Source organism: Somniosus microcephalus, chromosome 5, assembly GCF_052327205.1.
Source record: "Somniosus microcephalus isolate GS21.2 chromosome 5, FLI_Smic_1.0, whole genome shotgun sequence".
Classification (NCBI taxonomy): Eukaryota; Metazoa; Chordata; class Chondrichthyes; order Squaliformes; family Somniosidae; genus Somniosus; species Somniosus microcephalus.
In genome coordinates, this window is record NC_140991.1 from 165,802,462 (window position 1) to 165,826,019 (window position 23,558).

Here is a 23,558-nt window from a genome sequence, read left to right on the forward strand (position 1 = left end):
CGCAACAACAGGTACGTGATGGGTTCCAAGCCTGGGGGTGAGGTGGGGGGATATGGGTGTGATGAAATATTCCATTCATCACTGCCTGTGACTGTGGTTGGTTTCAGGTTTCTCCTCACCACTATTGTATATTGGAATGTATGGAATGTGTTGTGTGTAGGGCTCCGCCCATACCTGGCCTCTATGTAAGCCAGCTCAGTCTGTCTGGCCTCATATCCAGTACTGCAGAGCTCCAGATGGAAGATACCTCTCTCCACTGCGTGTTATCTTCTAAGTTAATAAAAGCCTTGTTTTGTTCCGCTAACATCGAGTCTCGGGATTATTGAGGCACATCAATTTTATTAACTTATTTTTCAACACAATGGATCAACTCCTGAAACCCGAACGTTTGGATTTGGATCAGCATGCTCCGGCCGCATCAGCACGCTTCGGACACTGGTTTATGTGTATGGAATTCTTCCTGGACAATTCCGCAGCCGTCAAAGACGCTACGGACGCTGCGAGTATGAAACTCGGAATTCTGCGGAATTGGGTAAGCCACCGGGTTTACCCCCTCATCCAAGACGCCGACACGTACCTGGCCGCCTGCGACATCTTAAAGGCGCATTACCAGCAGCCTACGAATGAGGTGTATGCTAGGCATCTGCTCGCCACTCGCGCACAGCGACCTGGGGAATAGGTGGAGGAGTTCCTAGGCACCCTGAAAATGCTTGGCAAAGACTGCAAGTGCCGAGATGTAAAAGCCGCAGTGTACACCGACGAGCTTGTTCGCGATGCCTTTATCACAGGCCTCAGCTCCACTTACATCCGGCAAAGACTGCTGGAAAAAACGGGATTGGACCTGAAACAGGCTGCAGACACCGCGCGATCCCTGGATGTGGCCCAGAGAAACTCGGACGCCTACTCTTCAGCCCGCGCCGTCCACGCCGCCACGTGTGCACCAAGGGCGCCGCCATCTTGGAAGGCATCTTCCCCGCCCGGCAGCCCGACACCGTCGGGGCCCCGCTCTCCCCCCAGAAGCCCTACGACAGCCGCGACGCGTCGGGGACCCAACTGCTACTTCTGCGGGCAGCCAAAGCACACCAGAAACCTGTGCCCGGCGAAAGGCACCACCTGCTTTAAGTGCGGTAAGAAGGTGTGCAGAGGGAACCCCGCCGGAAAACCAAAACCCGCCGCGTGTGCGCCGTGGGAGCGGCCATCTTGGACGCCATCTTGCCCGACCTCGTGGGGTCCGCCATCTTGTGAGCAGACAGCGTGGACGCCATCTTGTCTCGATCAGGGCCCTACAGTGGCATCGGTCACAGTGGACCAGACCAGGCCCCACCCGCTATCCAAATCAATGGTGGACATCGAGGTAAACGGGTGCCGGGTTAAATGTTTAATTGACAGCGGAAGCACGGAGAGTTTTATCCACCCTGAACTGGCACAACAACTCTCCCTAAAGGTGGTCCCTACTCGGGGTACCATCTCTATGGCTGATAAAACCCAGACATCGACCATTCTGGGTTACTGCACGGTACAATTGTCCGTTAACGGGACTGTATACGATAATTTTAAAGTATTAATCATGAAGAATCTATGCGCGAGCGTGATCTTGGGCCTGGATTTCCAGTGCAACCACCAAAGCATCACGCTCAAGTACGGTGGGTCCCAGCCGCCCCTCAGTGTGCGGCCTGGCTACCCTGAAGGTAAAGCCGCCTTCGCTATTCGCGAACCTTACCCCTAACTGCCGGCCAATAGCGACCAAAAGCAGGAGGTACAGCTGGGAGGACAGGCGGTTTATCGCGACCGAGGTAGACAGGCTCCTGAAAGAGCGCATTATTGAATGCAGCAATAGCCCGTGGCGCGCCCAAGTGGTGGTGGTAAGGGGTAGCGAGAAGAAACGGATGGTGATCGACTATAGTCAAACGATCAACAGGTACACCCTACTAGACGCCTACCCGCTACCCCGCATATCAGAAATGGTGAACCAAATCGCCCAATACCGGGTGTTCTCCACCATCGACCTCAAGTCAGCGTACCACCAGCTCCCTATCAGACCAGAGGACCGCCCGTACACCGCCTTCGAGGCGAACGGACGCCTCTACCAATTCCTCAGAGTCCCCTTTGGGGTGACGAATGGGGTCTCGGTCTTCCAGAGGGAGATGGACCGCATGGTCGATGACCACCACTTGCAGGCAACCTTCCCCTACCTCGACAACGTCACCATCTGCGGTCACAACCAGCAGGATCACGACTCGAACCTCGAGAGGTTCCTGAAAACCGCACAAAAACTCAACCTCACCTACAACGAGGACAAGTGCGTTTTCAACACCACGCGCCTCTGCATACTAGGCAGCGTGGTGGAGAATGGGGAAATCGGACCAGACCCCGACCGATTGCGCCCCCTACGGGAGCTGCCCCTGCCCAACACTCCCAAAGCCCTGAAAAGGTGCCTGGGGTTATTTTCTTATTATTCCCAATGGGTCCCCAACTACTCCGACAAAGCCCGCCCCCTCTTGAAAGCATCCTCTTTTCCGCTCTCTGCTGAGGCCCACGCCGCCTTCAAAAGCATTAAGCAGGATATTGAGCGGGCCACGCTACAGGCAGTGGACGAGAACACTCCATTTCAAGTGGAAAGTGATGCGTCTGACTTTGCCTTGGCGGCCACCCTCAACCAGGCGGGGCGGCCCGTAGCTTTCTTCTCGAGGACCCTCCAAGGGCCCGAGATCAGACACTCCTCCATGGAAAAGGAGGCCCAAGCCATCGTGGAGGCAGTGCGCCACTGGCGCCACTACCTAGCCGGCAAACGCTTCACCCTACTTACCGACCAGCGGTCGGTAGCGTTTATGTTCAATAATAAACAGAGGGGGAAGATCAAAAATGATAAGATTCTTAGGTGGCGGATCGAGCTCTCCACCTTCGAGTATGACATCATTTACCGGCCAGGGGCCCTTAACGAATCCCCAGATGCCCTCTCACGAGGGATGTGTGCCAGCGCCACCGGGGATCGGCTACAGACCCTCCACAACGACCTCTGCCACCCAGGGGTCACGCGGCTGTTCCACTTCATAAAGTCCCGCAACTTACCCTACTCGATTGAGGAAGTTCGGTCTCTGACCAGGAACTGCCGCACTTGCGCTGAGTGCAAGCCTCGGTTCTCCCACCCTGATAGAGCCCACTTAATCAAAGCTACACGGCCCTTTGAGCGGCTCAGCTTAGATTTCAAGGGCCCCCTCCCGTCCGTCGACCGCAATGTTTACTTCCTGAACATTGTGGACGAATACTCCCGGTTCCCATTCGCTTTCCCCTGCCCAGACATGACCAGCGCCACGGTCATTAAATGCCTCAACAGCCTGTTCTGCCTGTTCGGTATGCCGAGCTACATCCACACGGATAGGGGGGCGTCCTTCATGAGTGAAGAGCTACGCCAGTACATGCTGTCCAGGGGTATCGCCACGAGCCGTACCACCAGCTACAACCCCCGGGGTAACGGTCAAGTGGAGCGAGAGAACGGGACAGTATGGAAAGCAGTCACTCTAGCTCTAAGGACCAAGGGCCTCCCTATCTCCCGCTGGCAGGAAGTCCTCTCAGATGTGCTCCATTCGATACGGTCGCTATTGTGTACTGCCACTAATGCCACGCCTCATGAACGAATGTTTAGCTTTCCCCGGAAATCCACCTCGGGCGTATCCATGCCGTCATGGCTCTCCACCCCAGGTCCGGTATTCGTGCGAAGGCATGTGAGGGGCCATAAGACGGACCCTCTCGTGGAGCCAGTGCACCTACTCCACGCCAACCCCCAATACGCGTATGTCCGGCACGCCGACGGAAGGGAGGACACCGTGTCAATAAAAGACGTCGCCCCAGCCGGTAATGACAACAACCACGGCAATAGCAGCAACAACGACCACAGCAACTCTTACCCACCCACTACTCTTTCATCACCCCCGGAAGAACATCGACCAACTACCCCTTCAACAACCCTGGCGGCACCCCCGGCAGAGACCCAGGAGGCCACCGGGGACACCCAGCCGACACCCGCGACACCACAACAGCCACGTCGGTCGCAGAGGACTACCAAACCCCCGAACAGACTAAATCTATAGAAGGGGTGAATGTGATGAAATATTCCATTCATCACTGCCTGTGACTGTGGTTGGTTTCAGGTTTCTCCTCACCACTGTATTGTATATTGGAATGTATGGAATGTGTTGTGTGTAGGGCTCCGCCCATACCTGGCCTCTATGTAAGCCAGCTCAGTCTGGCCTCATATCCAGTACTGCAGAGCTCCAGATGGAAGATACCTCTCTCCACTGCGTGTTATCTTCTAAGTTAATAAAAGCCTTGTTTTGTTCCGCTAACATCGAGTCTCGGGATTATTGAGGCACATCAATGGGTCCATTCCCCGACCCGCAGGAGGGGCGGTTGGTGGGGGGGGCGGGGGGGAAGAGAGAGAGAGAGAAAGAGTCTCGCCCCTGACCCCGGGAAGGGACGGGCTGCTGGTGGGTGAGTTTGGGGGTCCGGGAGGAAGCACTCCTCCTCCCGGCCCACAGGGATTGTTCCTGAGGCTGTGCTCACCTCGCTGCAGCTACTGGGAATCCCGAGGCCCGGCATTCCTGGCTGGCTGCAGTTAAACCTGCACAGCAGGATAAAGCAGACGCTTCAGGTCTCATTATCATATTTAAAATGCCAACCTTCTCCTGGGAGCGGGTTGGCTCCCCCCCCCCCCCCCCCCCCCTTGTCCCGTCTGAGTAAAAGTTGAAAGTGGGTGGGTTGAGGTCGGGATTTAGATTTTTTTAAACTTTAACTTGCCCCTGCCTCCAACCCACCCATTTCTTCTATTAAAATTTCCCCCATAGTTTCTGTATTCAGGAGGATTTCAAAAAGTGATGGGTATCGCATGAGAAAAAAAAATCAGACTACTTCCAGTGGACCCCATACAGTAAGCATTGTCATGAACTCTATCCCCAAATGAGTTTAAAAAGTTACCAATTGCTCCTTCTTGAAAGTTTTAGACAAGCTCAGTTGTTGAAAAACAGGTTGTTACCAAAAATTCTGTTTTGCTGCTACCTTATTGCCCTTGGAGGTTTGCATTGTAACAGATGTGCTATTTGCTGCAGCTTGGACCGTAGTCTTTTGTGGGCCTCAGTGTTTTTTTGTGCAGAGATATGCTCAGTAATGGAAAAGTTGTTGCACTTAACTATACAGCTTGAGAGGCAATATCAGAAAAATAAGATTACTATTGGATTTGTTACACTCAATGACTAAATGAATTTAAAAAGAAACAACTTAGCCACTGTTTCACATGAACTGCAATTTTTTTTCTCCTAATGTGGTTACTCTTCAGCCAACTCCACTTAGAATTTCAGTCCAAGAGTAATAAACATTCATAATATATCACACTCTCCAAAACAACCAAAGTTTGAAATCCCTTTGGCATACAATCCATAATCACCAAAATGTGCCAACATTACACCAACTTGGGATTGATTAACCAGCGCATTGTAATGTGCTACTGATTGGATCACTACCTCACCAATTTAATATTTCTGAAAAGATATTTTTTTATTTTAAAAAAATCATAAAATGCAGAGCATAAGTGCACTGTACAAAGTGACTCAAAAGTTAACTATTCTTGAGCCTGCTGCAGTTCTGGAGAGCCAATTTACACCAGTTCTTCCAGACTCCGGTCTCGTTTCTTTGTGAAGTGTGATTCTATCATGTCGCTCTGGATCCTATATGCACATTATGAGAAAGCACCCTTGATGTATATTTTAAAACTTGCACACTCGTGGGTGAAACTTGTACACAAATTCAGTCAATATTTTTCTATCCAGAGTAAAAATGATCCAAACACAGGGAGAGTAATTTTAGTTTTTATTGCTGGGCATAAAACGAGTGATAGGGAATCGGCTGGATTTTCTTTTCCACTGCGAGATGCAAAATGGGCAGCCGATTTGCTATTACCCATTTTCCAGCCGGCAATAAAAGTTAAAATTACCTCCAGTGTGATTGTGTATATATGTATGTAATTGTATTGCAAAAAGTTTAACATTTCTCTTGGAACTAGAACGTCAATTTAAAAAAAGAATAATTTAACTTTAACTTTATTTAACAATTTGTACTAGCACATTACCTGCTTTTATAACTTGCAAGTGTTGTTTGTTTCAGATCCTGGGAGTATGGTTAACACACAGATACAGGAACCAGAAAGATCCACGAGCAAATCCAAGTGCTTTCCTGTAGGAGAAACCTTCAGAAATGCCACACCTCTGAAACACTGCACTAAAGCCACCTGCGTTTTTTGCTGTTGTTGAGACTTTCTATATCTAACTCCACCTGCTTGCAAACATGTCTTTCTCCTGGGATAAGGGTTTTCTTTGTTATTGCTTTCTGTAATGAAACTGAGAACTGAACTTGGTTGTTCCCTCATAGCATTCAAAGTTGTGAGGAACACACTGCTGATTACTGCTGCCTGTAGCCTAATCCTTGTCACAGGCATTTGGTCAGCACAAGAGGTTTCTTTGACAGCTGTCTTTCAAAATTGCCTACTTGTGCACTCTTAGAGTAGCATCGCACTGATAACATTGAAAATTACCTTCCAAGGAAATGAGGCAATTAACTTACAATATTATTTAACATCCCAGCTCCTTAGAGTATTGCGGTGTCTAATAACATAATTCTAGCTTTTAATTTTTCCATTTTCCACAAGTGCATTGTTAGCTAAGATTAAAGATATTTTGTTTGATTGGGAGATAACCACGGTTAATGTTGAACCAGTTAGAATATAAATAAATAGGAACTCTAATGCATTTTCTTTTTATGTAATGGCTTGGTGGAGCACTTCATTATTATAACATTTTCACATTGTACTTTGTGGATTTTTCAGAAGACATCTCAAGATTGGTTTTCTGTCCTGGACAAAAGAAATTGAGAAGCTTAAGGAGGTTTTAGACATGGATCTCTTGATCCACTGTGAGCAATACTAGCCTGAAGAAATGCATTTCTTTCTGCTTAAAGATCTTTTGAGTTCTAGAGTATTTGGAGGATTTAGTGGGTATGTGTGAAAAGCTCATTTCCTTGATCAATCAATCGCTTCTGACTACTATTTGCCTAGTTTATTTGGAAAGCTTGTATCCTGCCTTTACACCTGCCAGTGTGATTAATGTGAAGTTCTGTTGTAGCACTGTAGCGCCCTGAAGATCATTGATAAATTTAATATACTTTTGTGATTGTTGTGATTTGGTGATAATACTTTAATCTATTAACACTGATTTTAAAGGACATTTTGATTAATAAGACCTATGTTTTGCTTTCAGTGCACATAGTAAAATTGGTTTGTTAAAAATGTTGCTAATCTGGAAACACATTCGTCATATTTGTTTTTCTCTGCACATGATTGAGAAACTCCTTTTATTCAGTTATTTAAATTATTGATCATTGTGCAGTTGTGTACAATTTTGCTCATGGCATAACTATTCAGAATTTTGAAGATATTTGACAGCTTGGTATCTCGGTATGTCCACGTGTACAGGTCAAAGCATTGATCATTCATAATACAACATTGGAGCGAAACAAAACGGTGATTTAAAATGTCTTATGGGATAAATGCTAATGTGGAGAATATTACTACTATATGGGATTCATAAAATTTAAGCGACCATGGGTAAATTGTGGACTCCAACCATTAAAGTTTCACTTATGTGAATGAGTGAATTGAATGTTCTTTTTCTTGTTTTCTTTTATTTTCTTCGTGTGTTTAACTAGTTTATTTCTATAGTTTGCTTGTTAGGGGTATTTTTGCAACAAAATAATGAACGCATGACTATTTATTGTGGCTAATTGCATTTCCTTAATGTTGCTTTAATATTCAGCTGTGGAAATTTGCTATACATAATAGTTTAAATGGATAGATAGATAATACATGCACATCTAAAAGCTACATAGGGCTCAGAGGTTCAAATGTTTCTTCCTGTTGGGCATTACAGTTATCAATTACCCAGTATCTACACATGCACTGTCCAGCATGGGTCACTGGATAATAAACAAGAGCAGGAACACTCGCTGACTTTTTAACATTGCCTCACTTTCTCCCCCTTCCACCAAGAAAAGCACAGTGTGTCCTTTAGATTGACCACAATTACTTTTCCTGGCAAAGATCAGCTAACTGAGTGCAGGTGAGGATATGAACCTGACATCTTCATGGCTCCGTAGCACAATACCTAGTGGATTTAGCAGGGAGCCCACTGCAAGGAATTTTGAATAAGTTTGTCAGTATTAATTTAAGGAGATTTGCCTGTTTCTTACACTGCCATAATAAAAATTCTTCTCACTGAATGAGGTGGGTCCTGAATGGCATTACATTGAAATACACAGGGCCAGAAAATGTGCAGCCCCATCACCTGCTGCCATGATTTTGGTCACATTCTCTAATCAATTTTTTTCCAGGTACTTGCCCAACCATCTCTTAAACTTGTTGACGCCACCAGCCCCCACTCTCTTCCTTGGCAGACACTGCATTATTTCTGTGTAAAGTAGTTAAATCTAAACTGTCTTAGCACTCTGCCTCTTCTAAATTCGAGGCTATGCTTTCTTGTGGAATCTATGATTGTGGCATTTACCTTTTCTACTCCCTTGAGGATTTGAAAGGTCAGCCCTGAGCCATCTCTTTTCCAGTGTAAACATTGCAACTTCTGCATTCTCTCCTCTTAGCTCAGGCACCTAATCTCAGCTGTAAATTTAGATGCCCTTTGCTGTACCCTCTTTAATGTCTGGATGTATTTTTTTCATTGCACTGATCAGAATTGCACAAAGTATTCCAGGCGGACCAGACCAGTGCTCTGCACAAGCTCAGAATTCTTCAGATTCGTGTTGTATTCTTTGGACTATATGGTCCTAGATCCTATTTTCTTTCTTTTCTGCTGGTGATGCACTGTGCTGATGACTTCAGTGATCTTAAAGTACTAGACTGTTGTGTGGGTAGATGAGTTAATTAATTGAGGACATTGTGGAGAACAGTTGGCTCAATGAGGCTAAGCGTAGTGATTGATAAAACGCAATCCAGGACGAAATTATTCAGATGATGGAAGGGCATACAGGAATAGTATGAGTCTGAATAATAGGTGAGGATATTAAAATTTATAGAGAATATATGAAGTTAATAAAGCTGTATGTGGTAGGCACAATAAATGGTTTCCACAAGTGTCAGAACCTAACAATCTCTAAAGCAAAATACACACAGGTAGAGCTTCTGTTCGTCAAATATGGAGTACATAGTTTTCCATGCCCCTAAATTAAGATAGCTTGAATTGGCATGAGTCAAGATTTCGGGTTCCAAAAGTACACCCCGGTGTATTGCTGAAGTTTAGCCAGCCTTTTTTTTTTGTTCATGGGATGTGGGCATCGCTGGCAAGGCCAGCATTTATTACTCATCCCTAATTGCCCTAGAGAAGGTGATGGTGAGCCAGTGCCGTCACAACAGTGGTTTGCTAGGCCATTTTTAGAGGACATTTAAGTGTCACATATAGGCCAGACTGGGGAAGGGCTGCAGATTTCTTTCCCTAAAGGACATCAGTGAACCAGATAGGTTTTTTATGACAAACTGGTAGTTATATGGTCACCATTGCTGATGCTAGCTTTTTAAAAAAATTCCAGATTTATTTGAACTGAATTTAAATTCCACAGCTGCCTCGATTGAACTCTTGTCTCCAGATCATTACTGCAGTCCCTGGATTACTAGTCCAGTAACATTACCACTATGCTACCGTTCCCTTAACAGTAAGCTGGTACAGCAGGTTCATTGGGGGAGAAATTCGATATCGCCCCATTTGGGGTGCAATTATCGGCCGGGTGCAAAGTTTTGCACCTGGCACTAATTATTGCCTCCGACTGCAAACTTGGCTTTTATCGCCCCGGAGGTGATTGTAGCACTAAATCAGGCGCTGCGCACCTGTCTAAAGGTGCAAAGGCCGAGGAGCGAGGCGCTAACTCAAAGCGCGGGTGCAGCGCAGGTGATGTCAGTTAACGATGGAACACCGACACACTGGCGCCCGCCTGTTCTTAAAGGGGAGGGTCGATCTTGCTATCCAGCCACACCCTGCTCATTGGAGCCTTGAATCTCGGCCTGGAGAGACCTGTGCCTACATTTACCAGCCAAGGACTAGGGAGCGGGTGAGAGAACAAGCTCAGCGCTTCAGCAAGCGGGCCTTGGAGGCTCGGGTTGGTGCGGTGGAGCGCAGAAGATCTATACCTTGAGAGTTGCAGGAGGCCTTTGCTGCGCGACTAGAGAAGAGTGTGGCGGGAGGTGGCTCAGCACGTCTCCTCCAGGAGCATGGTGGCCAGGACCCATACTCCATGTCGCAAAAAGTTCAATGATCTCACTTTTTTTCAATACCTCTCCATCCCTCCATTTCAACCTCGCTCTACGGCCAGAGGGCCTTAAAACCCCAATGTACCGTCCTCCCTATGTGTAGGTGTCTGTATGCAGTTAGACAGCCAGCCAAACTCCTTTCAATAACGACATGGCAGTCAGGATGTAGTGTCCAAGCTCCGGTGTTTAATGATGCCACACTTGCATGAGGTCAATGAAACAATACAAATCAGTGGTATTGGGTTGGAGTAAAACTGAGAAAGAAAAAAGAAAAAAATGCACCTTGTTACATACATGAGATATAACTAACATCTAAACATGAATATGTAATGAAACCATTCAACTCACAGGCAATGCTTTCGAAGGCGTAACAATGTAAGATTACAGCAGATTAACTTGCAGCACACTTCATGCTGATGTGACCTCTTTGTTGCTTATCACTATACTACTTCCTGTTCCTGTTGAGTAACCCTACTGGCCATTACCATCTACTGGCGGCAACAAACCGTAACACCTGCAATTATAAGGCAGAACACCCAACACCCATCCAACACCTATGACCCCCTCATGAAACACACATGCACATTCCACACCTTGCATATAGTAAGGGCTATTCAACTATGGGAGGCACATCAGGCAAGCCCATGGCTGTATTATTTACCCAGACGCCGTCCTTTTTCTTGCAGGCCAAGCTATCTCATAACAGGAGACAGCAACAACGGATGGGTGGAGGGCGGCCTCCGCTGCAACCCCATAGCAATCTTGAGGCGCGTGTCCACAGGATTGTGGTAAGCCAGGTGATCGGTCCCGTCGCCCCTGGAGAGGTCAACCCTGTTCGGAACTGCAAGGTCATCAGCTTTCCTCTCTCATTCCACTTGTCCCTCACAACACTAGCCTTTGACTTTCAATCCAACTTACTAAATTGCTCCACTCCTTCCTCCCTTACTGCCCCCCTGTTCTCATGCTAAAGCCACTCTTGTACCTCCCTACTTTCAGATGGTGATTCACCAGCTGAGGAGACGGGCCCTGAAGCTGCCAGTGAGAGCGAAGCCGCAGGCGAGGAGGAAGAGGAAACCGGAGCCTCAGCGCCACCCTCTCCCAAGGAAGCCCATGCCCACACTGGGAACACGTCTTCCCTGGAGGGGAGCAGGCGTGAAGGGTCTGATGAGGGTGAAGCTCCGGGACCCAGCGGGCTGCAGCAGCGCGATGTGGCTCGGGAAGCTCGGGGGCCTTCTCCCCGGAGGGAGAATAGGCCAGCGAGTCCTGCTGCACTGAACACAGAGGAGGAGCGGCTCATCGCTGAAATGAACACCCAGGCGGTGGACATGCACACTCAGCTCATGGGTGCAGTGGGAAGGGTGCCAAAAACCACTGATACACTGGCAAGGAGTGTGTAGCACTACGCTGTAGCACAGGCGGATGCCACGCAAATGCTTAGTGCTGCAATTCAGTCACTGGCTGCCATGATCCAATCACAGACTGGTCTCATGCAGTCTCAGATTGAGGCCACGCAAGCACTGACTGCTGCCGTTGTCGTTGGTTCAGACACATTTCCCTGGGCCTCTCACTGCGCTGCAGCAGGCCAGCAATCTGCTCGAGCAGATTGCTCCAGATGCTGAGGTGCTGCCCCGTGGGAGTGCCAGTGTGTCAGTCGGGCAGGGAGTCGCTGTCCTCTCTCAGGATGACAGCATTCCTGCTGCCACCACTGTCACTTCCCCATTGCACTTCCCACCACCTGTAGGCCAGACTGCTGCCGCCCATGCAGAGTTGGTGCAGTCTGCAGCCGGGCCCTCCAGGCCCAGCACTGGTCGAGGCCGTTCTTTAATGGCATCTGCAGTCTCAGGTTCTGACAATCAGCAGCCTTCCACCAGCCTTGCTGCAGCCACTGGGGCCCCATTACGGAGGAGCAGTAGGGTGGGAAGGGGACAAGTGCGCAAGGGAAGGAGATCACTCTTGAAGGGCAAACAGTAGGAGGTGTGATGCAATGTTGGGAATTTTTTTATTAATTTGTGTTCAAACTTTTGTTTAATGTTTTGGCCATTATCTCCATGTTGTGAGAACCAGTTATGTTAATTAATGATTTTTTGTGTTTGTTTTTATTAGTTTGTCATGAAGAAATGACACACACACAGTTTGTAAAATAAAAAAGTTTTTGTATTCAAAATGTACAGGTTTGACCTTTGAAATTGTTGCCTTGGCCGGCTTTGGGCTTGCGGGTTGCTTTCATTCATATTGTTCTCCATGCCCGAAGCCATTTCCTGAGTAGGGGCCTAGAAATGGCTTGTTATCAGTCGTTAACAGACGGCCCTTGCAGTTTCAACATTGTGGGCCTCCCTCCCACCTTGCTGCTGCTGCTGATCATCCTCCTCCTCTTCCTCTTCCTTCTCCTCTTCCTCCTCCTCCAGTGGTGCACCAAGGCCTGGTGGCATTGGCTGGGTCCTGAGGATTGCCAGGCTATGAAGAATGCAGCACACAACTATGAAGAGGGAGACTCGCTCAGGCGAGTACTGCATGGCTCCTCCTGAGTGGTCCAGACAGCGGAACCATTGCTTGAGCATGCCGATTGTGTGCTCAGTGATGTTCCTGGTAATGACATGACTCTCATTGTACTGCAGTTCAGCAGGGGTTTTGGGGTTACAGAGCAGTGTCATCAGCCAGGTACAGAGTGGATAACCCTTGTCCCTGCGGTGCCTGGAAAAGGTCTGGTACACCAGTCTGGCACAGAATGAAAGCATCGTGGCTACTGCCAGGATAGCGGGCATTGACAGCGAGTATCAGCTGTCTGTGGTCACAGACCAATTGGACGTTTAAGGAGTGTAACCCCTTGCGGTTTTGGAAAACTTCTGCATTCTCATGCAATGCCTGCAATGCCACATGCGTGCAGTCAATGGCGCCCTGCACCATGGGGAAGCCCGCTATCCTCACAGAGCCCAGTGCGCGTTCATGCTGTTTGGCCCGGGTCATTGGGAAAGATGTACTGGCGTCTCCTTTTATAGAGGGCATTTGTGACCTAACGGATACAGCAATGGACCGCGAACTGGGAGATATTGGCGATGTCCCCAGTAGCTGCTTGAAAGGAGCAGGTGGCATAAAAATTCAGAGCCACTGTGACCTTCACTGCCACCAACAGAGACATCCTGGTCCTCAGTTGAGGCTGCAGATCTGGCTGAAGCAAGTGGCAGAGCTCAGTGACCACCTCCTTGCTGAAGCGCAGCCTGTGCAAACACTGCTCCTCACAAATGAATGTAGGAGAATTGTTCCCGGAATATCCTGGGAGGGTAAGGTCTCCTGTGCAGAGGCCTGTTGGCCCTTCTCTGTCTGGCCATGACTGCCACTCTCTGCGTCTCTGTTGCCTCCGATTCTGCAGGCGCAGGACAATGCCCCGAATCAGTGCAGCCCCCATAGTCTCTTGACAATCAAAGTAATGAAGGTCAAATCCAGATACGGAGCAGGGGGAGCTGTAAACAGACTGGGAGCGGCAGCACAGAGAAGCAGGAAGGGGAATGAGACACGGAACAGTCGCAAGAGGTAGCCTGAACTTTAAAAATTTATATTAAATACAAATACTAATTACCAAATTAATTTAATGTTCAGAGTTTCCCAGTCTGAAATAATACCTTCTGAAATCTGAAAATTTCCGAAAACCGAAACACAGCTGGTCCCAAGGTTTTTGGATAAGGGATAGTCAACCTGTACTGTATTTAAAGGTTTTGATTTGGTTACCCCTAGTGGTGCATCAAGATCATGCCTTTCTAGCAGACAGTCAAAGCTATTGAGGTAGAGATTCCACGAGGTCGCAGCGCAATTCGCCCGAAATCGGCCAAACCAGCGCAAAAGATCAAGGAATTTCAAGCACAAGTTACGTCCAGCACAAATCGAGTTTCCACAATCTTTTGCGCTGGTTTGAAAAACATTGCATTGGAAGCCGGCCCCACCCACAAAACTGGACACTCTCTCAGCTCAAATTAATTACCATGACGAGTTTCCGTTAATTGCACCCATTTGCAGTCCTTCAAGGAGGCTCTTAAAATTAAGCTTTATTTTTTGGGCGCAAGGGCACTAATAGGCACCTTTTTAAAGTTTTTAAATATTAAAAAATACTTAATTTACTAAAACTGTCTAGTGTACCCCAATGAAGCTAGTAAATGGTTCTGTATAGTTTTGTTTAAAGTCATTTCCTGTTATTTAAAATCTGGTTACTCACAATTGGTGGACCCATTTTCAGCTGTATGAATAAAACTGCACCAGGTTACCACTCTTAAATATATCAAGGAATATTTTTTAATGCAAAAGAAAAAATAAACAATGACATTATCACACGTGGCTCAATTGCGCTGGTTCATGGAAGATTTTACATTTGTGATTGTACAAATGAATTTGAGCGGAAACTTGAACCATAACTTCACCGGAAAACAAATGCAATTGTGAGTGCCCAGATTGCTGATTGCACCCAAAACAGAAATGTTAAAAGGTGTGTTTAGTGCACGATGATAGACTGAATTAAAACTGCACCAGAGCCATATATATTTCTATATATATATACTATACAAAAGAAAAACAATATGTTGATTGGCCAGACAGTAAACTGAACACAAAACCTACAGATCAATGGTTGTAAATTACAATGGTATATCAACTGTTGACTCTAGAACAAAATCAGAGCAACCAATCAGAAAGACCAGATCAATTACAAGACAGTTCATTTGATTTTCTGCTGATGAGAGTTTTTAAGCTATAAACTTATTAAAAATGAAAATGACCGCCATTATTTTCAGCAGAGATGTCTGGCATTGGAGCTTCTGTAGCAGTATTAGCTAAGAGAAAAACGAATGTTTTGCTGAATAACAGCACCTGGAGCTCCCAAAGAGAAGGGACACAGATCACAAAGCCGTAAAAAGACACAAACATGACTTACATTTCAACTGTGCTGCTCTTGTACAGAACAACAACAACTTGCATTTATATAGTGCCTTTAACGTGGCAAAGCATCTCAAGGCGCTTCACAAGAGCATGATCAGACAAGATTGATGTCTGGATGTACTTTTTTCATTGCAGTGATCAGGACTCAGCCCAAAGAAGGAGACATTAGGACAAGTGAGGATGCAGTGGAGCGAGGACAGAGGAACCAGTATCCTAGGTTTTCTGTTTATCTGTCAGCTGTGGCTCAGTAGTAGCACTCTTGCCTCTGAGTCAGAAAGCTGTAAATTCAAATCCCACTCCAGTGACTTGAGCACAAAATCTAGGCTGACACTCCAGAGCAGTACTGAGGGAGTGCTGCATTGTTGCGATGAGATGTTAAGCCAAGGCCCCATCTGCCCTCTCAGGTGAAAGTAAGAGATCCCATGGCACTATCTCGAAGAAGAGCAGGGGAGTATTCCCCGGTCTCCTGGCCAATAGTTATCCCTCAACCAACATCACTAAAGCAGATTATCTAGTCGTTATCACATTGTTATTTGTTGGACCTTGCTGTGCACAAATTGGCTGTCGCGTTTCCTTACATTACAACAGTGACTACACTTCAAAAGTAATTCATTAGCTGTAAAGCTCTTTGGGATGTCCTGAGGTTGTGAACGGTGCTAAATAAATGCAAGTCTTTTTTTCTAATATGGGTGCAGTTTAGACCTGAATGGCTAGTGGCAGGTTTTAGACAGATTCAAATAGAAGTGTGATGTTTGTACCCAATTTTTCTAAGGAAAGTGCATTTATGAAGCCTGAAGTGCAGACTTGGATGGATTCTAGGAGCATGAGTGGTGGAGGCAGAAACCTGTAATTTAAGTGAAATTTAAAGCTAAGGGGACAATTAAAGGGTTGTGTCAGAATAGTGGGACAAAATTCTGAAAGTCTTTGGAAGGACTCAGAATGCATCTCAACCAATTAGAGACCTTTGCCAGGCTGAAGGAGAAGGTGTCTTTAAGTGACGGGCGAAAATGAAGAATAAGGCAACCAGAGGTGCATGCACAAGTCTGCAGATAAGTGATTAATCAGCCCAGGACCAGTTTGCAGAAGTTGAGGTGGTAAACACCTTGGGTCGTTTTACTACGTTAAAGCTGCTATATAAGTGCAAGTTGTTGTTGGTACTGCATGAGATGATTGCAAGGAGGGTGGCCCTCTATACCACCCTATAGAGATAGTTCATTCCTCATCATTATTGCCAGATATGTGCAGTAATAGTTGCAGACATATTTGTAGCATCTTGCAACTCAATCAGGGTACGCTACCTGTTGATTAACCTGGCACGTTTTTATTATGCAGTCGCACTGACATTTTTACATAGTGATTGATGTGCTTCTGAGGAAGCATCTGACATTGTGGTTAGGTAGTCACATATCTTAATAGTTTCATTGGGTCTGTTGTCCCAGTCCCCTTTGGGAAGAGGAGTCTCTATATGCGCTAATTACCTGCCAAAGCGAGATCTGGCCACCATTGTCTGGAGATGTAGGTATGAGGGTCCAAGCTTTGCTCACTTGTGAAGATACAAGTGCAGATTCATATAGGTGCAGGGAACACACTAGTGGTGGGGATGGAAAATTGTACGTGGGAAATGTTAAGGGAAGGTGTCAGAATCGGGGGTACAAAAATCTTTCAGTCTATGGAAACGCTCAGTAGGCATGTTCGCTAATTGGAAGCCTTTGCCAGGTAAATTGGAATAGAGCTTCACTAATGCAACCTCATCTGCCTGGAACCTCTCTGTAAATTATTTTCCTCTTCCAAGCATCTTATGTGGTGAAAATTCCCATCAGGAAACTAATTGGTACCAGTAATGGTCCAGGGGGAAAAAATAAACTTAAACTTTATATAGCACCTTTAACATAGTAAAATGTCCCAAGGCACTTCACAGGAGTATTATAAGACAAAAAATGGACACTGAGCCATATAAGGAGAAATTAGGACAGGTGACCAAAAGCTTGGTCCAATAGATAGGTTTTAAGGAGCATCTTAAAGAGGAAAGAGAGGTAGAGAGGCGGAGAGGTTTAGAGAGGGAATTCCAGAGCTTAGGGCCTAGGCAACAGAAGGCCCGACCATCAAAGGTTGAGCGATTATAATCAGGGATGCTCGAGGGCAGAATTAGAGGAGTGCAGATATCTCGGGGGGGGTGGGGGGGGAGGGACGGGTTTGTGGAGCTGGAGGAGATAACAATATAGGGAGGGGCGATGTTACAGAGCTGGAAATAGGTGGTCTTAGTTATGGCATGGATATGTGGTCGGAAGCTCACTTCAGGGTCAACTATGACACCAAGGTTGCGAACAGTCTGGTTCCGCCTCAGACAGTTGTTAGGGAGAGGGATGGAGTCGGTGGCTAGGGAATGGAGTTTGTGGCGGGGACCGAAAACAATGGCTTCAGTCTTCCAAATATTTAATTGGAGAAAATTTCTGCTCATCCAGAACTGGATGCCAGACAAGCAGTCTGACAATTTAGAGACCGTGGAGGGGTCAAGAGAAGTGGTGGTGAGGTAGAGTTGGGTGTCGTCAGTGTACGTGTGGATGAGATATAGGAGGGGACCAAGGATAGATCCTTGGGGGACACCAGAGGTAACGATCCGGGAACAGGAAGAGAAGCCATTGCAGTTGATTCTCTGGCTATGATTAGATAAATAAGAATAGAACCAGGCGAGTGCAGTCCCGCCCAACTGGACGATGGTGGAGAGGCATTGGAGGAGGACGGAGTGGCCAACTGTGTCAAAGGCTGCAGACAAGTCAAGAAGGACAAGGAGGGATACTTTACCTTTGTCACAGTTGTTGTGTATGTACCTTTAAGGGAATAACGGGTCTCAGACTGCAGTACCGGCAGTGACCACCCCTGTATAAAAGGCCCTAGCAGGCTTCTGTAGTTTCAGTTTCCAGGTTGTCTCCATTCAGTAAAGACTTGTTATAATCAACTCCTGCAGTCCGTGTCTCAATTATACACGGACATAATAACAGTCACCAAGGATGTCATTCTTACACTTTGATGAGAACCGTTTTGGTACTGTGGCGGGGTGGAAACTTGATTGGACGGATTCAAACATGGAGTTCTGGGAAAGATGGGCACAGATTTAGGAGGTGACAACATGTTCAAGGACTTTGGAGAGGTAAGGGAGGTTGAAGATGGGACGGTAGTTTGCAAGGACGGAGAGGTCAAGGGTTGTATTTTTGAGGAGAGGAGTGATGATGGCAGATTTGAGGGAGAGGGTGACAGTTCCTGAGGAGAGAGAACCATTAACAATGTCAGCTAACATGGGAGCCAGAAAAGGAAGTTGGGTGGTCAGCAGTTTGGTGGGAATAAGGTCGAGGGAGCAGGAAGTGGGTCTCATGGACAAGATGAGCGCGGAGAGGCCAGGAGGAGCGATCAGAGAGAAACTGAAGGAAGATCTGAGTTCAGGGCTAGTGCAGGGCAGAACCTTAGAGGACGTTTGGCCCGGTGGGCTAAGGGAAGGAAGGGAGTGGCAGAGGGAACTGAATGGATGGTCTCAATCTTAGAGATAAAGAAGTCCATGAGCTACTCACACTTGTTGTCGGAGGTGAGGGTGGAGGAGATAGGGGAGAGAGGTTTAAGAAGATGGTTAGCAGCAGAGAACAGAAGCCGAGGTTTATCTTTGCATTCCAGAATGATTCTGGAATAGTGAGCAATTTTTCCAGACAAGAACAGCACCCAATAATGCTTTATGTGGTCCTGCCAGATCTGGCAGTGAATGGCTAAACCAGTTGTTCACCATATCCGTTCAAGTCTGCGCCTCTTGTACTTAAGGGAATGAAGGTGAGGTTCGTACCGGGGGAATGGCCAGGGTGAGAGAGAGTAATTGTTTTAATAGGGACTAGGGCATCAAAGGTGGTGGTGAAGGTGTGGTTGAGCAGATCGGTAGCTACAGAAATGTCATGGTGAATGGAGGGCCAAAGACTGGACAGTTGGGATTTCGTAAGTGCAGTTGTAAGAGAGTTGGGAGAGAGTTTTTTCCAGGGGTGGACACAGAAGGAAGTAAGGTTGCGGGGGAGGGGGGAGTGCGGGGAGTGGGATGTGGGTGGAGAGCAATACGAGGAAGTGGTCAGAGATGACCGTATCTGTGATTGATACGATGGGAGTAGCGAGGCCACGAGAGATGGTCGTGAATATGGATTGGGGAGTTTACATGGAGGGAGAGATTAAGGGAGGATAGGAGGCTAGAGAACTCAGAGGAGAGAGAGCATAATAGTAAATGCATTGCTGGTCATCTTCCAAAATTCTATAGACTCTGGAACAGTTCCCATGGATTGGAGGGTAGCTAATGTTACCCCACTGTTCAAAAAAGGTGGTAGAGAGAAAACGGGGAATTATAGACTGGTAAGCCTGACATCAGTGGGGAAAATGCTAGAATCCATTATAAAAGATGTAGTAGCAGAGCACTTGGAAAACAGTGAAAGGATCGGACAAAGTCAACATGGATTTACAAAAGGTAAATCGTGCTTGACTACTGGAATTTTTTGAGGATGTAACTGGTTGAATAGATAAGGGAGAACCAGTGGATGTGGTGTATTTGGACTTTCAGAAGGTTTTCGATAAGGTCCCGCATAAGAGATTAGCGTGTAAAGTTAAGGCACATGGGATTGGGGGCAAGGTACTGACTTGGATAGAGAACTGGTTGGCAGACAGGAAGCAAAGAGTTGGAATAAATGGGTCTTTTTCCGAGTGGCAGGCAGTGACTAGTGGGGTACCGCAGGGATCGGTCATGGACCCCAGCTATTCACAGTATATATTAATGATCTAGACGAGGGAACTAGATGTAATATCTCCAAGTTTGCAGATGACATGAAGCTGGGTGGGCGTGTGTGCAGTGAGGAGGATGCCGAGAAACTCCAGTATGATTTGGACAGGTTGGGTGATTGGGCAGATGCATGGAAGATGCAGTATAATGTGGATAAATATGAGGTTATCCACTTTGGTGGCAAAAACAGGAAGGCAGATAATTATCTGAACGGCAATAGATTGGGAGAAGGGGAAGTGCAACAAGACCTGGGTGTCCTTGTGCACCAGTTGCTGTAGTGGTTAGCACTGTTGCCTCACAGCGCCAGAGACCCGGGTTCAAATCCGGCCTCGGGCGACTGTCTGTGTGGAGTTTGCACATTCTCCCCGTGTTTGCGTGGGTTTTCTCCGGGTGCTCCGGTTTCCTCCCACAGTCCAAAGATGTGCGGGTTAGGTTGATTGGCTATGATAAATTGACCCTTAGTGTTAGGGGGATTAAATACATGGGGTTACAGGGATAGGGTGGGATATGTGTTGGTGTAGGGGTTACGGGGAGCGGGTGGGATATGTGTCGGTGCAGGCTCGATGGGCCGAAATGGCCTCTATCTGCACTGTGGGGTTTCTGTGATTCTGTGAGTTGCTGAAGGTAAGCATGCAGGTGCAGCAGGCGGTTAAGAAGGCAAATGGTATGTTGGCCTTCGTAGCGAGAGGGTTTGAGTACAGGGACAAGGATGTCTTGCTGTAGTTGTACAGGGCCTTGGTGAGACCACACCTTGAGTATTGTGTGCAGTTTTGCTTGCCTTATCTGAGGAAGGATGTTCTTGCCATGGAGGGAGTGCAGCGAAGATTCACCAGACTGATACCTGGGATGGCAGGAATGACATAATATGAGGAGAGATTGGGTCGATTGGGATTATAATCGCTGGAGTTTAGAAGAATGAGAGGGGATCTCATTGAAATTTATAAATTTCTAACAGGACTAGACAGACTAGATGCAGGAAGGATGTTCCCAATGGCGGGGGAGTTCAGAACCAGGGGTCACAGTCTAAGGATAAGGGGTAAGCCATTTAGGGCAGAGATGAGGAGGAATTTCTTCACCCAGAGAGTGGTGAACCTGTGGAATTCTCTACCACAGAAGGCAGTTGAGGCCAAGTCATTAAATATATTCAAGACGAAGTTAGATATATTTCTTAAGGCTAAAGGGATCAAGGGATATGGGGAGAAGGCAGGGACAGGGTACTGGATGATCAGCCATGATCTCATTGGGAAATGGCGTGCATGCTGTCTCCACATCCAAATTGATATTTAATTGTAGCATCCACCTGTTTGAGACATGCTCTATGCTCTAATCCTTTCAACCCACTGCTCGGAAACTACACCATGGTGCAAAGTGGATGGAGTTCCATTGAGACAAAACTCCTGCCCATTTCTTGTTACTGGCCATTCAACATATGCCGCTACAACAGGCAGGCGATAGTGCAAAATCTAGCTCAGTTAACGGTAGAGAAGAAGAACCTGATTTATTTATGTTCTCCATGATGATTTTGGAGTAGTATGTGGATTTAGAGGTGCAAGGAGACCAATGGTAGAGCTTGAAATGGTTGTGCCATGATGGGTGATGAACAGCCACACCTTGCTAAGTATATTAAAAGTTATTGCCCAATGATTTGACATCAAAGAGATGGCTATTGTACCAGGGAAGCAGTGGAATAGGAGAGTGTCTAGGGTCCAATGGGGATGAGGCTGTCAAAGGTGGGCTGCAAGCGAGTGAGGATCCTCAGATACATATAATCATGTTATTGTGAAATACATATTTCTTTGGCATTTTTATTCTGTTTAATCTCTTACTTCAGACTTAGAAGTTTCAATGAGAGGAAAAATGGCAGATGAGAAAGCCATTCAGAATGTATTTTGAGTAATTTGTGGGATCTTGTTGGGCAGATTGTGCAATCACAGAGTGAGATATTCTCAGCAGAAAAAAGCAGCTATTGCATGTCACATAGCATGTTACCTTTGATGTTGAAAAGGCCTGTAACAGTGTCACATACAGGAGAAGCAGATACAGCAGGTAGATAAGAGGGGTGAAGTTCATCTTAGGCGGCAGCGCAAAACGAGCCCCGTTCTATGCAGACGACCTGGTTCTGCTGTCTCCCACAGAACAGGGATTACAGCAACATTTAGACCTACTCGACAAATACTGCCAAAATTGGACAGTAAATCTAAAGAAAACCAACATCATGATTTTTCAAAAAAGGCCCAGATGTCAGGAAAACAAATACCAGTTTACTCTCAGTGATACCATCATAGGACACACTATGAGCTACACTTACCTTGGTCTAACCATTACAGCATCAGGGAGCTTCAACATAGCAGTGAATGCACTAAAAGAAAAAGCCCGAAGAGCCCTATATGCAATAAAAAGAAAATTCTACAACATCCAAATTCCAATCAAAATCTGGCTCAAAATATTTGATAGTATAACCCTGCCCATTGCGCTGTATGGTAGTGAAGTATGGGGCCCACTCAATCACCATAGCTACACTAAATGGGAAAAACACACAATAGAAGCGCTACATGCAGAATTTTGCCGAAGCATTCTTCGCACCCAAAGGAAAACACCAACAAGTGCATGTAGAGCCGAACTAGGCAGATACCCACTGATAATAAACATCCAAAAACGAGCACTAAACTTTCTAAATCACCTCAAATCTAGTTCCCCAGACACCCTTCATTTTAAAGCCCTCCAGACCCAAGAGCTGAACCCAGAAACGAGTCCCCTGAGTCAGTTGTTACTGAAACTAAGTTCTCCTACCCAGCCGGACCCTGACCAGTCCCAGACCAACACTGCTCCCCAAACACCAATCCGAGTGAACCAAATCATTAAACAATGCAAAGAAACCTACCTGGAACATTGGAACACAATAACCAAAAGCCAAAGCAGATTAGAATGCTACCGGGCCCTAAAAAGAGAATATAAACTGGCAGACTATCTCTCGACCATCAGAGACACAAAACAGAGACAGACCCTCACCAGATACAGACTAAGCGACCACCAACTGGCAATTGAAAAAGGAAGATACAAGAAATCCTGGCAACCTAAAGAAAATAGATTATGTGATCACTGTCTGGCCGGCGAGGTTGAGACAGAGGTGCACTTCCTCCTAAAATGCGAAAAATTCAACGAGACAAGAAACATATATTTTGACAAGCTCAGCCTTACAATCCCAGATTTCAAAGAATTGGATGACCTGTCAAAATTAAGAATAGTCCTGGGGGAGGGAGACAGACCATATCTTGGTGCCCAATATGTAACAACATGTCACAACCTGAGGAACATTGAGTGACTAACGAGCACACCCATAGCATATATACGCTAAAAATGTTTAAATCAATACCGAATGTACCCAACGACTGTTTTAAATTAATACTGAATGCACCCAACGAGGGTCAACGACTGTTTAAATTAATACTGTCTGTACCCAACGAGGGTCAAAAATGTTTGACACCTACAGAA

The 23,558-nt window shown here is 46.5% G+C and overlaps 1 protein-coding gene across 2 annotated transcripts in view; it reads left to right on the plus strand.

Moving 5' to 3' along the window:
• Positions 1-7,707, plus strand: part of tspan13a (tetraspanin 13a) — a 100,637-nt gene extending 92,930 nt beyond the window's left edge. For both annotated transcript variants that reach the window (XM_085988409.1, XM_085988410.1), the window contains exon 6: positions 6,154-7,707. In XM_085988409.1, coding sequence (XP_085844535.1) covers positions 6,154-6,228 — 75 coding nt within the window. In that variant the 3' untranslated portion in view covers positions 6,229-7,707. The remainder of the gene's footprint in view (positions 1-6,153) is intronic.
• Positions 7,708-23,558: the final 15,851 nt, after the last annotated feature.